The sequence below is a fragment of the Colius striatus genome, chromosome 1 (assembly GCF_028858725.1).
Source record: "Colius striatus isolate bColStr4 chromosome 1, bColStr4.1.hap1, whole genome shotgun sequence".
NCBI classification, from domain to species: domain Eukaryota; kingdom Metazoa; phylum Chordata; class Aves; order Coliiformes; family Coliidae; genus Colius; species Colius striatus.
The window spans coordinates 128513399-128527557 of NC_084759.1; the positions used below are offsets into that span (position 1 = coordinate 128513399).

General features: G+C 44.3%; 1 protein-coding gene across 3 annotated transcripts in view; it reads left to right on the plus strand.

Moving 5' to 3' along the window:
* Window positions 1–291: 291 nt before the first annotated feature.
* The window catches only part of ETV6 (ETS variant transcription factor 6), a 136411-nt gene continuing 122543 nt past the window's right edge, over window positions 292–14159 (plus strand). For all 3 annotated transcript variants that reach the window (XM_062007139.1, XM_062007146.1, XM_062007155.1), the window contains exon 1: window positions 292–603. In XM_062007139.1, the coding sequence (XP_061863123.1) occupies window positions 571–603 (33 nt within the window). In that variant the 5' untranslated portion in view covers window positions 292–570. The remainder of the gene's footprint in view (window positions 604–14159) is intronic.

Here is a 14159-nt window from a genome sequence, read left to right on the forward strand (position 1 = left end):
CGCAACGCCCGGCCAGGCTCGGCCCGGCCCCCGCCGCCTTTCGGTTTCTCTCTTCCAGGAAGGAAAACACCGGCGGGGAGCGGGGCCGCGCCGGCAGCCCCCGCCCCTCCCCCTGCACTTCCCACCCCCTCCCCCCTCTTCCAACCCCCCGTCCTCCTACCCGTGCCGCGCGCGCACCGCCTCACACACGGACTTGCGCGGGCAGAGAGCGCGCAGTCACACGCACGCACACACATACACACACACATACACGCGCGCGCAGGGACCCGGGCGCGCGCGGGGGGGCGGGAGCGGCAGCGGCCGCGCGCCCTCGGAGGAGCGGCGGCAGCGGCGCCGCTGAGGAGGGGTCTCGGGCGGTGGGGCACCTCCCCCGCGCAGCTCCGCGGGCCGCGCCGCGCCCGCCGGCGGGCCATGGTGGCGGCGGTAACTTCCCCTTGAGGGGACGGGCCGGGTCGAGCTGCGCTGCGCTGCGCCGCCGGGCCGGGAGAGGAGCGGAAAGTGGGGAAAGCCCGAGAACTTCCCGTCCACCCGCGCCCGCCCCGCTGGGCTTCGCCGTTTCCCTCCTGAGAGATGTCTGAGGCTCCTGCTCAGTGTTGCATCAAGGTAAAGCCCTGTTCCTCTGCTCGGCCGCTGTCAGCGCGGGACGCGCCCGCCAGCAACCTCGGCGCGGTGGGCTCTGTGGTTTGCCCGGGGTTGTTGGGGTGAAAATAACTGTTCCTTCCTCTTCTTTTTATTTATTTTTTATTTTTTCCCCTCCTCTCGGGGTGAAGGACGGTCGCGGGCGAAGGGGGTCGGGGTTCCCCCACGTTTGCGGGGCGCGCAGCCCCCAGCCGTGGCAGTGAAGAGCGCGGAGCTCCCCGCGCGGGCGGCCGGCCGCGGGCGGGGGAAGCGCGGGAGGAGGACACAGGGACGCGGTTCCCATCGGTTGTCAGCCGGGCGCCTGCCCTGGGGCAACACGCACAGCAGAGCCGCCGCGGACGAGATTTCGCGGCGGGGCCCTTCACACTGCGGGAGTCGGCGGCACGCGGGTCACTTTAAACCCGTCCCCGGAGCTGCCCGCCGTCCCCCGCCGGCAACTTCGCAGAAAGTTTTCTGCCCTCGGGGAGATACAGCCGCTTGCCGCCTTCACCATCAGTGGGCTGTGGGGCTTTAGTTTTTGCTGCTTTTTTTTTTTAATATTCACATTATTACTTATTTTATTACTGCTTTTGCTGGCATCGCTTGCCCATCAGCAGGTAGGGAAGCTTGGTCTTGCTTTGCCACGGCCCGGGGGATGTGTTTCTCCGTGGCTTGGCCTGTTAAGAAGGGCTTGTCCCGTGAAGCTTCTCATTTTAAGTGGAGGCGGTATGAAGCTGAGACAATGGAAACAAAATTGAGTTTCCTTTTTTTGTCCAGACCGTTCCTATCTAGCAGCCCGCTAGAAATAATGCTTTCCTCTCTTCTTCCCTCACCCTTCGGTTTTGTTCCAATCATGCATTTTCTTCAGGATTCGCTTTGCCTTGTTGCCAGCCAGGCATCTCTCTTCTGTTTCCGACTGATTCTGCTGGACTAAGAGTGCTCTAGCGGTTATCTCTCCCTGCCTGGAAGGAAAAGGTGACTTCCAGACTCTCTCTAAGGGGAAAGGCCTGGAATGAATAATATTCAGCTTAAAAGTATGGCCCATCTGTATGTGTGTATGCTTATAGTGGGAGCCTTGCATTCTATACAGTATGGCCACAATTTGAAAACTTCTGGGTTTATTTTCTCTTGCTGAGTTAAATGCATTCAGGCCTGTGTCCCGTGAAGTCTCATGGCATAGAGAGTCTAGTTTGACTTTGCGTAGTATAGACAAATCAGATAATGGGGTATTGTGTGTGCGTTACCATATGGCAAAATGCTAATGCAGGGAAAATGTGTACAATTAATGAAACGGATCCCTATATATATATATATATATATATATATAAAATTAAATAAAGCTGGTGGGGTTTTTTTTGTAAACCCTGTGGCTTTAGGTAGGATGTGTTCTCAGGACAGAAGAACACAAATGAATGTCACAAAAAAGTAGTGTCATACAAATTGTGTTTCCTTGTTTTCAACATGTGTAATTTTGAAAATACAAGTCTTGCTTCTGCTCTTACTCAAATCAGCAAACTACTGTTGATTCTGGGAACAGTAAAACTGGTCCTTCGTGAACCTCACTAAGGTATGTTATAGAATCACACTATAAGAGATCAGCTACATATCAGAAGAGATAGAAGCAAACTTCTGTTTGAGTTTTGAAATTATTAAATGCTAAATTTTCACTACGCTTAGGCAGATACTGGGAAACTTGTTTCATTTTTTCTCTTTTTTGAAGTAACTAATTCTAAACATGGTCCAAACTTTTTATTTTTAATATGTAGTTTGTTTACATGCTGATTCTTGCAGTTACCTTTGTTGAAGGATGGAATCTACTGTTACTGGCTTCTCAGATGGTGATTATTTAAGTATTTAAATATAGGAAGTAGGTACATTCACATAGAAATGTGAATTTGAAATGATAGCATTTCTTCACCAGTCAAAACAATCTGGGTAACCTTCTCTTTGGTTTTACTAATGACCTTTGTTTTTTTTTGATGTTTGTTTCAACCAGACAGAGTTAAATGTGATTGTGATCAGCAGGCAAATTTAAGAGGAGTTGTTTAAATGGTAGTGTGGTTATCCAAGTACAGTTGATCATTTCTTCATTGGACCAGCTTGGTTTGTGGCATGGAGCATGAGGTCAAGGTGGAGGACTAAGCTCCACACTTTACTCCAACTTTGCTGCTTAAGCTGCTCTGTTGTGCTGAAAAGCAGCCAAGTATTGTGCTGTGAGGTTGTTGCAAAGTTTCATTAGGAGCCTATGAAATAGAAGCTGTAGTGCTGGTAAATGTATTTTTTATTTATATTTTCCTTTCTTCCTCTGACACAGGGCAAGGGTACCTGCAATAAATGTTACAGTAACGTGATGAGCCATGGAAGGCTTCAGTGGAGGGAGTGTTTATGTCCAAGCTGTTCAGTTTGCAGTCTCTCTGTCTCATTATTAGAGAAGGTCCCTAATATAATTTAGGAAGACTTTGAGGAGGTTTTGGTATATATTTAACTACTGGTAGTCAATATAAACTTGCAGTAATATCTTGGTTCATGTCAAGTACCTATCAGTCTCTATGTGGGAATATATATTGTTTGTTTTGTGGCAAGTATGTGTGCTTACTTAAATTAACTCTTTCTCCAAGAGAGGAGAAATACAATGCTAAGATTCTGATCTTGCCAACACTTGGGTGTGTGCTTGCCTGGCTGATGGCAAGCACACTCAGTAACTCCAACCGTGCTATTGCAGCAAGGAAGTTAAGTGTGTGCTGAAAGAGCCTAGAACTGCAGAGAGAAGTCAACGATGGGGTTTAGAAAATAAGATCTTGGGCATTAGAGATGAGCGTAAAGATTGGACTCTCAGTGTTTGCTACACCTTAGGGTGTAAGCATACTCTCTGTGTGAACTGATAGAATAGTCAGTGTGCCATACTCCAGCCTGAAAGGGCCTGAGGGCTTTGACTCTGAGGTGGGCTGTGAGGGGACCTCTGGTGTGGTTGTTGTATTCTGACACTTGTTTTTTATCCTAGCTTTTGGAATGAATGCCTGTGTTGATAGTAAACCTCTTCCTCTGATCCTGGGCCGTGGCAGGTAGCTGATTATATGAAGTGCTGCCACAACGTTGGCACTCAATATGTTGTTGGCAAGTGATTTTTAGGCCTCACCACTCCTCCCCCAGATGGGAGAACTAAGGCACAAGGAGAGTAAAAACATCTTGGCAAAGGCTTACAGGAGAGCAAAAGCACACAGGGAGACAGGAGTAGCAATATGGGCCCAGGTGCTGACTTTTGTGATTAATTAATATCTATGTGGTGATAAGTTCTGTTTAAAACCTCACCTGGAGCTTTCTGATTATGAGAGTCTCCTCATTTCTTTTTCTGAATTGATAATACCCTGAGAATATCCCTGTGGTGTCACGTGGTGTCTCAAAATTCAGTAGGCAAATAGAAGGATCTGTTTGGGAGCAATTTAATTTGTTTCATTTTTTAGTATCTTTATAAATCTGGCACTTCCAGTTACTTAGTCTGATGTACCATGCAACCATATAAGCAATTGTTTTGGCACAAGTTTGGAGTTGTAGGGGAAGTAAAACTGGGAATTTATTGGCTGCTTCAGATCTCCTGGACCAAGGCTTCTTGAGTACATCCTTTGTGATGCTCAAGCAGAGAGTGCTTTCTGTGAGTAGTGCTGAAGGCATGGAGCTTTCCTGTGAGTCAGGTTGTGCAGCTGACTCCAGTGGAGTTTTTATGCGACTGTACTCTGCAGCTGTACTCTGGTGGATATGAGCATTTTTCTCTTACAGTGAGCTGTACGTGGTGACCTTTGTGATTGTGTGGACACTGTGAGAGTCGCACAGAATCCCGTGGCTCAAGGACTTGTCTCACTGGTGCTTGTTTTGGATTTGAGGATGTACTTTGTAATAATTTTTAAAAAAAAGTGACGGGGGAAAAAAAAAGTCTGATCATGTAAGCTGAAGGTAAAAAAATCTGTATGGTACTTGAGCTTTCAATCTTAACTGACTTTTCTAGATTTACTTAACGTTAGAGTAGTGCTTTATGTCTCCTAATACTTCGTTGATAGTGATTTTGCAAAAAGCTCTCTCCTAATGAAAGCTTCCCATGCTGAGGGACTGTTCAGAACCACACAGCCAGAATCCTGTTACCCTTAACCAAAGCTGAGTATCTGTTAGTGTGGAGTATGTTCCTTAATATTTATTAAGGAACCTGTCTACTGAGGAGGAGAATTCTTCCCTTAGTGTCAATGACAAAACCCTCATTAAGTTCAGTGGGTGTAAGACTGAATGGGAAAGGACCACTGTTTAGAAGTACATACTATTTAACACCTGATTAATCACTTAACTCCTTGGCACCAGCTAAATTTAATCTCTCTGAAGCAAAATTTTACTAACACTGCCCCAATTAAACACTGGTCATTACTGTTCACTGCGTCATTACAAGTTAAGTCAGTTTCCTGGGAGGCAACCCATTAAAGCAGCAGCCCCAATCTGAAATGTCCCAATTAAACAGAGGATGCTTTAATGATAATTTACATGCACATTACACCTTGCATCTCAAAGTGCCTTTTGGAGGGAGGTGGCTAAGCAGCACTCTGATCACAGAAATGATGGCAAGCAGGAGAAGAAGTCTTTTACAGTTACACAGAAGGGAAGTTTCTGCCTTTTCTAGAAGTTGTCTGGGTCCTTGAGTGCTTGCCTTTTGAAGTCCTGTGACAAAAGCCTTCCTAAAAACCTGCTAACTGTGAGAAGGGAGAGCTAAGGCACCTGTGTTTTTGGCCAGTAGTGTGATTCTGACCTGCAATCCAAAAATGGGCTAATTTGGTTTTTGGGATGTTTTTGGGCATGTGTGTGTTTTGCAGTATTTGTGGTTCAGTGCCTTCAGATGGGCATCCCTAGAGTGACAGCAATTCAAAAGCAAGTGCTTCTGAAAATGTTTGCTTTGGCCTTTCCTTTCCCTATCTAGGGAATGGGCATAAAATAATGAACTTACCTTTGCAGGACAGTAGTGAGGGTTAGTATTTGTAATGCAGCCTGAAAACAAATTGTCTTTATTACAGAAATCAGTGACTGAAAGATCTGATTTGTTCCTGGCTCTTTGATGCATGTGGTGTTTGTAGGCTGGGGGCAATGGTGGTTGTTTGACTGTTGGGTTTTTTTGATAGGGGCCCCCTAACTCTGCTGAGCAGTTGTAGAGAGCAAGATATTACTGCTTCACCATATCCCTATGGCTGGATCGGCGGTGTGTGGGCAGAGGTGTTTCTTTACCCACATCCCGCCCTGAACTCTGCTTTAGGAGAGGTAGGCATGTGGTACAGGTGTAGCTGCTCTGCCACAATGCTGTTCCCTGGCCCAGGGCAGGAGTGCCTGGGAAAGCTAGGAGCCGGTTGTGGCTGCCTGAGCCATGGCTGCTGCCTTCCCCTGAGTGCTGTCCTTCCTGGGGCTCCCTGAGGCTGAATGCAGAGCGGGCTGTGTACTCAGTTGTCCCAGGTGTTATTTTTCCCTGGAGGTAGAAGGGCATCCCTCTGATAGATCAGATAACACCTTCATCATCTGACAAGGGAGGACTAACTGGCAAAGGCAGTGGCTGGTGGTCAGCTGCTAGTGTTGTCATAGCAGTTAGCTTTCAGGCAGCGATGTGTCCCTGTATCTCCTGAGGGAAGGAGGCCACCCTCCTTTGGAGGGGTAGCCCACAGGTGGGGTATTCTCTAGGCAATTGTGAAGAAGCCAAATGAAGCCCAGGTACATGCTTAGGTTTAGCCTGAGCAAAGAGACCAGATAGGCCGTCAAAACTCCTGTGCCTGTAACGACAGAGTTGTGGCAATCAATTCCTGCTATCGTGGGTTATTTTTTTTTAAGGTCTAAAATCCAAGTCGAATCTAGATCATATTAGTTCTGGTGTTGCTGAGTTGTCTTCAGAGTGTGTTTTATTGGGGAAGAGAGGACGGCTACCCTCCTAGTTCTTTAGCAACATATAGAACTCAAGGCTAGATAATCCTGATTTTTTTGTTGTTGTCTTTCCAAAAATGTCACTGCTAGCAGGAAAACAGATGCAGAAAACTCCAGCTGAAGTTGAACTTGTTTATGGAATGTCTAGAGCAACTGTAAATAAAGGATTTTGAAAGAAGTTAAGCTTTTCACTGATATATAGTATTGCTTCCCTTCTGTAATGCTACTGAACTCCAAAGTGAACTGGGTACAGCAATTAAGGAAAGCTATAAATGATTCTTCATCTAAGTGATTTTCTAAAGGTTATTCCTTGTTAAGCCACATGCAGTTTCCTTGCTTCAGTGTTGTTCTCATACAGTGTGCAAATACTGTCCCAGTGAAGATAACCTGGAGAGAAAATGGGTGTGTGAGAGATTCTCACTGTGGTGTTTATGTTGGTGTTCTGTGGAACGTTTACACACGAAATAAGTAGCATTGTAAATAATTTTAAAGATGTGTATAATGCCAGGAGTAGTACTGGGTGTGACTGCAAGAGTTAAGTGTTAGTACAGCTCCTACAAAAATACTTTGAATGTGACAACTGGGCTTTTTACATGGTAAACTGTTAACAACTGGCTAATATTAAATCCACAGTTTATATTTTTAATTTAAAAATAAAATAAAATGTTGTTAGAAGTTTGAACTATGAGTGATTTCTTGGTGTTTTTTTCTTGTTTGTTTGATTAGGGTTTTTCATTTGGATTTTCTTTTGGTCTGCTTTGGTTATAGAGTTGATGGGGTTTCTTTTCTTTCTTTTGTCACTCCCCCGCCCCCAGCTATCAGGTGGGGTCTCATCTAGCTTGGAAATAACTTGTTTTGAAAGATCTTGAGAGTTTAATCTGGAGGAAACCAACTGACATCCAGTAAGTAGTGTCTTAAAACTGATAGAATGCAGCAGAGAGTGAGATTCCATATATAGTTAGTGTTTTAACAGAGTATGGCTGAAGTGACTTTTTTCCATTATATGTTCAGTGAGATCCTCTATTAACAGAAGCTAGGAATGTTTTTTAAAGGGTATGGGATTCTGCGGAAATCCAGGAGCTTGGAGTTCTACCAAATAAATACTGAATGGAAGTGCCAGAGATAGTAGTACTAAATTCAGAGATAGATTTATCCAGTTAGTAGTTGGCCCACAACAAGGCATTCAGTGTCTGTAAACTGCATTTCCTTTTTTTTTTTTCTTCTGAAAAGATCTTCACATAAAAGTGGTTTCTGTCGTTGACAGAGCACTGTCAAGCTCTGCTGTTGTGCTTGGAGGTCAAATGGAGCAAACTCAGTATTACAGCAATATGTATACATTATATGTATCTGGTAGCTCCTTCACATGTTCTGGGAACTCATCTGAGGTCTGGGTTGGGATTCCCCTGTGACAGATGTAATGCTTCTTTCTTCTGGTGGGTTAGGACTGGTCACTGGTGTTTTACCATGTTCCCTTTTGAATGGTGAGTTCTCATCTTCCTACCTGCTTTAAAACATGATCAAAGCCAGGCCTTCTCAGACCTGCCCAGGGGACGAGGTTAGAGGTGGTAGAGTGTCAGGAACTGGAGGCTCTGGGGTAAGAATGTCAGTCCCAGTCATTACTGAAAGTTGCCAGGAAAAGCATTCCCTGGCAGATGAGTCCTTCCTATATCACAGGTATGAGAAGCTGCTTGGATATTTCCAGTGGACACCGCTGCACAAGACTGATTGCAACTTGAAGCCTGCAGAGTGACGTGGTTAAGCACTGATCAGCCACTGTCAGCTGTGCCACTGCCTTTCTAGTGTGGTGGCTCTGGTTCCAGCAGCCTCACCCTAGCTCCAGAGGACCAGCTCTCTCCCGTTTAGAACACTACTGTGCTGGGTTGGGCATCGTGGTGTTGGCACATGTAGGTGCTAGGTGCCCCATTGGGGCTGTCGCTGTGACTGTGGAGCAACAGACTTGCCTTCTCCCTGGGAGAGAGGAAATGAAGGGCTGAACTGTTTTCACAGGGAGATGAGGATGTGCTTCTTCCTTCCAGAGTGCCAGGAAAGGCACCAGGTTGCAGGAACAGGAGTGCTGGTGGGTGTAAAAGATATTTCTCAGTTGGCAGTCTGAGTGGTTGTGTCACTGTCAAATGATTTGAGCAAATGGGTTCCTCTGGAGGAGGGCTTGGGGAAGACTCTGGGAGCATCTTCCAGGGGAAGAAGGTTATGGGCTGTAAAATATTTCATGTCATGTGGCCCGAGATATGTATCACACTTTGCACTGTAAACACTGGGCTCAAACGTACTGGAGATAGCGTCTTAGCAAGCTACCTCACACCAGCTGAGTCATCAGAGCCATCCATGACTGACCGTGTGCTGGCTTTTATTACCTCCCAACTGGGACAAATTACAACTTCTTTTAAACCTCAAAGAAGAGAGTGAATTAATAGTGTATGCACAGCCGATTAGCACAGCCAACTGAACCATGTTGACAGACAGTGTCTGAGTTTCACAGGCTCAGAGAAGTGGGCACAAAGTGCAGGTTTTTCTTTTTTTCCTCTTAGCTCTTAAATAGAAGAGAAACAGTGAGGTCTCCTTGAGCTTTTTGTTCCTTTTTGGTGATAGAACTCCCAGAAGTGGTCTGACAGCTGGAATCATATTTTAGGAAATTATTTGTTTGGTGAATAAAGGAAAAAACTGAGCTCAGTTTTCAATTTGGGGTCAAATAGGAAAATCGAACTATGGTGGGAAAGGAGCAGGAAATAAACCAGAAGTCATCTGTATATTGCAGTTTGAATCCATGCCGTGTACCAGTTCTAATTACAAGTGTGTTTTCTTGAGTACCCATCATGGTTTAGGCCCAGCTGGCAGCAAAACTCACTCACTCCTCCCCTGCGATGGGATCGGGAGGATAAAATATAATGAAAGGCTCATAGTTGAGACAAGAACAGGGAGGGATTACTTTCCACTTAACGGTTGCAAGCAGAACAGATCTGACTTGGGGAAAAACAAAATCGATTTGTTACCAATCAAACCGGAGTTGGAGAACAGAAAAAATAAAACTAAATCTTAAAAAACCCTTCTCCCTACCCCTCCCTTCTTCCCAGGCTTAACACTCATGATTTCTTTACCAGGCAGAGCAGGGGAATGGTGAATAGGGGTTGCAATCAGTTCATCACAGATTATCTCTGCCACTGTATTCTCTTCAGGAGGAGGACTCTTCACATTCTTCCCTTGTTCCAGCATGGGATCTCTCCCATAGAAGACAGCTCTCCATGAGTCTCTCTGATGCAAATCCTTCCCATGGACTACAGTTCTTCATAAACTGCTTCAGTGTGGGTCCCTTTCATGGACTGCAGTCCTTCAGGAACAGACTGCTCCATTGTGGGCTTCCCACAGTCATTGCTTTCTTTGGGCACCACTACCTGCTTTGATGTGGGGTTCTCCATGAGCTCAAGGGGAATCTTGGCTCCACCGTTGTCATAGGTTGCAAGGCAACAACCTGCCATTTCACCACAGGATACATGGGGATCTCTGCTCAGCAACAGCACCTCCTCTTCTTCCTTGCTGACCTTGGTGCCTGCACGGGTGTTTTTCTGCCATCCTATTTCTTCCTCTCTGCTGCAGATTTTCCCTACTTAAATATCTTATTGCACCAGCACCTGCTTGGCTCGGCCTTGGCCAGAGGCAAGTGTGACTTGGAGCCTAGGAGGCTTCTATCAGCTTCTTACAGGAACCACACCTGTAGCCCCTCCTCCACTATCAAAACCCCACACAAACCCAGTACACTATTGGGAAGATACAGAAATGAGTAGTGAAGTTTCCTGGAAAAACTTCCATAGGAAGCTGCATTGCCTAGAACTCTTTGGCTTGGAAAGGAGACTGCTGAGGAGAAATCTATAGATTTGCATAGTACTGTAGTATCAGGAGCAATTACTTGTGATAGTATAAATCTAGAGCAGGCAATGAAATTACCAGCCAGCAAGATTAAAACAATGCTTCTTCCATCCATGTTAAATTACGGAACTCACTGCTGCAGCATGCTGTGGAGGCATAAGAAATTACAAATGGACTTGAAAGAGATGATAGAGGAATAAAAAGAAGATATTAAGCCTCCCGCTTTGGGGAGGAGGGGGCATTGGGGGGACCCTATAATATATACAGGGGAAAGACTGGATTTTCTGTCTGTTAAGTCTTTCCTGAAACAGAAACTTCTTGTCTTTTGGGGATGAGATCCCAGGCAAGATACACTTGCTCTGATGATGTATTGGCATTCAGATGCTTCAGTGTAAAATTTTGCACCCTGGAAGTCTGGTCTGAAGTGCTTATTAGTTTCTTCCAGATTGTTTCCTAAGTTTGAGCTCAAGCAGTTTTGATTTCAAGAACACTGGTTAATTGTAAGTGGGAAGAGTGCTAACGAAGAATTTGTGTCTGTGTCTTGGAGAGATTTGTGCGGTCTGGATTGCTGGGACTAGCAAGAAATTGGCTTTGTTGCTTTAATTACCCAGATTCAAATGAAAGAAGAGAAAACCTTCAGGGAGTACATGGGAGAGGAATTACAGATCAGCATTTGAAAAAGGGAAGTTTTCTGGTTATGGGGAAGAGACATTGTTTGCTTTTAGGAGCCAAATTGTGGGCTGACCTATGCTTTTCCAAAGGTCTCCCGGTTCCCATTATCACCCATGTGAAATGTGTTCCTGATACATTAACTCTTTTTCACGTATGTGACAAATGGTGTCCACACCGGAGCTTGCAGCCACGGTCCTAAGAGTTGCTGCTTTCACTGCCTGGGGAAATGTTGCAAGCAGTCACTGAACTGTTTCACTTGCACAGAGATGCTGTCATTTGTACAGACCTTGAATTAGTCTTTGATTGTGACTTTTTTTTTTTTTTTAATGGATATACAAAAGCAATTCTGGTTTTGTTTTGCATGTGTACTTTTAAGTTATTCTTCCTAAGGAGAGTGATTCACAGTGTTGGATAGCCATTAAAACATAGTGATGTGCAGATAGATAGGGCCTTTAAGCTAAATTTAGTTCTCCTTTCTGCTAATCTATACAATCTATAAAAGTAATTGAATAGCCTCATACAGGTTTAGTTAGGTTTTGATTTTGAAAAATAACAAATTACTTTATTTGCTGGATGATTGATTTATTTTGTTTTAATATTTTACGTGCTGTTTATGATAGACTGCACTTGGCTGAGAACTGAAATGTAGTTACCAACACAGTCCCCCCCATCAAAACCCTTAGCATTAAGAGTAGTTCTTAAAAAAAAAAATCATAATTGTACATGAAAGGAAAATATTTGGTGTATTTTGAAGTAATATTATTTAATAAATAACAAGCTTTTTTATTAAGTGACTGAAACGTTTGTTTTCTAAAATTGCACTGATTGCTTCTTGTCATGCTGATCTAATATTAGTAGATTTTACTCCCTCACTCCTCGTTTTTATTTGTTGGCTGGAGGAAGAAAACAAACTCCCTGCTTCTGCAACTCCAAAGCATTTTCCAGCTTTGGGTGAAGTAGTCATTGTAATGAACTAATTGACTAAACTGAAAGGAGGAAATATTCTCTCTGTATTTGTTGCCAAAAGCTGGCTTGGCTCTTTGGCAGGCTTGGGCTCTAGGTGTGTAGTGCTGGGTCTCACTTCTTTGAATGGTCGGACTTTCTTTTATGCTTTGGCACTAAGTTTTGTACTTGGAATTTACCTTTAAAATTATTTTCTGCTATTATAGTTATGACTTAGTCTCATCACCTTTTAGTTTCACATTTCTTAGTTGGCTTTTTTTTTTTTTTTTTAATGAAACCTCTACTCCCCTGCCAAAATAGAATTTTTAAAAGAAATTGCTTAGAAAAATTATACATGTTTAGACATAGTGCCTTGGTGGATCTTGAACACAGTGCTAGTCAGAACTTCTTTCTGACTAATTTTCATTATATGATTTAGTGGTGAGACCCATCTTTAGCCACAGAGGGCTGAAGCAATTGAAAATCAGCTGCCGTGAGGGTTATTTCTCCAGCTTAGTCTGAGGATTTGTCTTTGCAAACACGAGGGGAAGCCGTTGTAGATGAAGAACAAGCTTCTTACTTATCAGTGAAACCAAAACTCTTATAGTATTAGTGCTCCTGGAAAGAAAATCTTGGAGGTCTTTAAGACCTGCTTGGATGCGTTCCTATGAGACCTGATCTAGATGGACCTGCTTCTGCAGGGGAGTTGGACTAGGTGATCTCTAAAGATCCCTTCCAACCGCTACCATTCTATGATTCTAAAAGGCTCTGAAAAAGCAAGTTTTGTGTCCTCTAGTAGAGGTGTTATATGCTTTCTAAGATACTCAAAAGTCACATTAGCTCAATGTTTAATATGTTTATTATCACGGCTAATTCCCCGTGAGGTAGGGAACTAGGATTGCCATACTTCACAAGTGGGGAGTGGAGTTGCTTCTTGCTTCTTGTAGTCTCTCAGTACCTGTATTTGCAGGAAATTAATGCTGCGCTCTACCAACGTGATCTCCTTGGGCCTTTTGTCTGCTGCCTATCTGAGACTACCTCACTATTAGCTTAGCAGATGATACTGTGCTTAGGCTGACCTCTCCCATTACTTGTATGCTTGTCCAGCTTACTAGGGTGAGAACTTCATGGTCCTACTGCGTGTCCCTAAGAGGTAAAACGTTATGTTGCCAGCAGTCCAGTTAAAAGGCAGATTTAAATACTGACGAAAGACAGGTCTTGTTTCCTTCAGCCTAAAGTGAATTTTCCTAATCCTCAGTCCATTTACCGTCAGTGGTCCACAGAACACTTTGTATTCATTCAGCTGTGTGGACCTTTGCTTCCTTTTTGTTGGAAAAGGAGAAAAAGACTTCCCCTGAACAACAATTGAAGTTCTATCACTTTCTTCACCTCAATTGAAAAATAAACACAGGTAGATGCAGATTGTTAGCAAGTGGTTGGCACAGTGGTGAAGAACGTGTGAAAGCCTGGGATCAAAAGACATTGGGATGGCTCCTTGGATGATTTGTGTACAAAGGACACTGAGCACTGTCTGTTGTCTGAGAAAAAAACTTCATCATAGTCTTGAAAGCTTGGACCAACAAACTAGTCAACTGCAGCATTTTCTAGGCACTTGCTGGTGGTGCTAAGAGTCCAGGTGAGAAGTCCTGGAGTTTCTGTCTTGATTTCTACCAGAGCTCCCAGAGTATGCTATTCTCAGCCAATCCACCTTCACAGCCAGACACACAAAAATGTGCTGCAAGATGTGAGCTTTGACAGGGGGTGACTCTCCACGCCTACATAGATGGGGAGATGTTTGAACAAACAGGAGATCTGGTATTTATATTTCTACACACCTACTCAAAGCTATGGTACTGGTGGTTAGTGGAGGAAGGAAAATAGGAGCCAGGGAAGTAGGGTGGGATTGAGAGTGAAGGAGTTAGGAATTGAGGGGGAGAACTTTGCTATGGCAGCAACTGCAAGTGGCTGGGCCCATTGAAGACTCCTGTAAAAGTCATAAAAATTTGCTTTGGAAGGTTATGAGAGGCAGAGGCAGGGAGAAGCTGGATTGGGAAAGGTTATTTCTCATCATATGAGAATAGGGAGAATCAGATGGAAGCATCCAGCATTTTTAA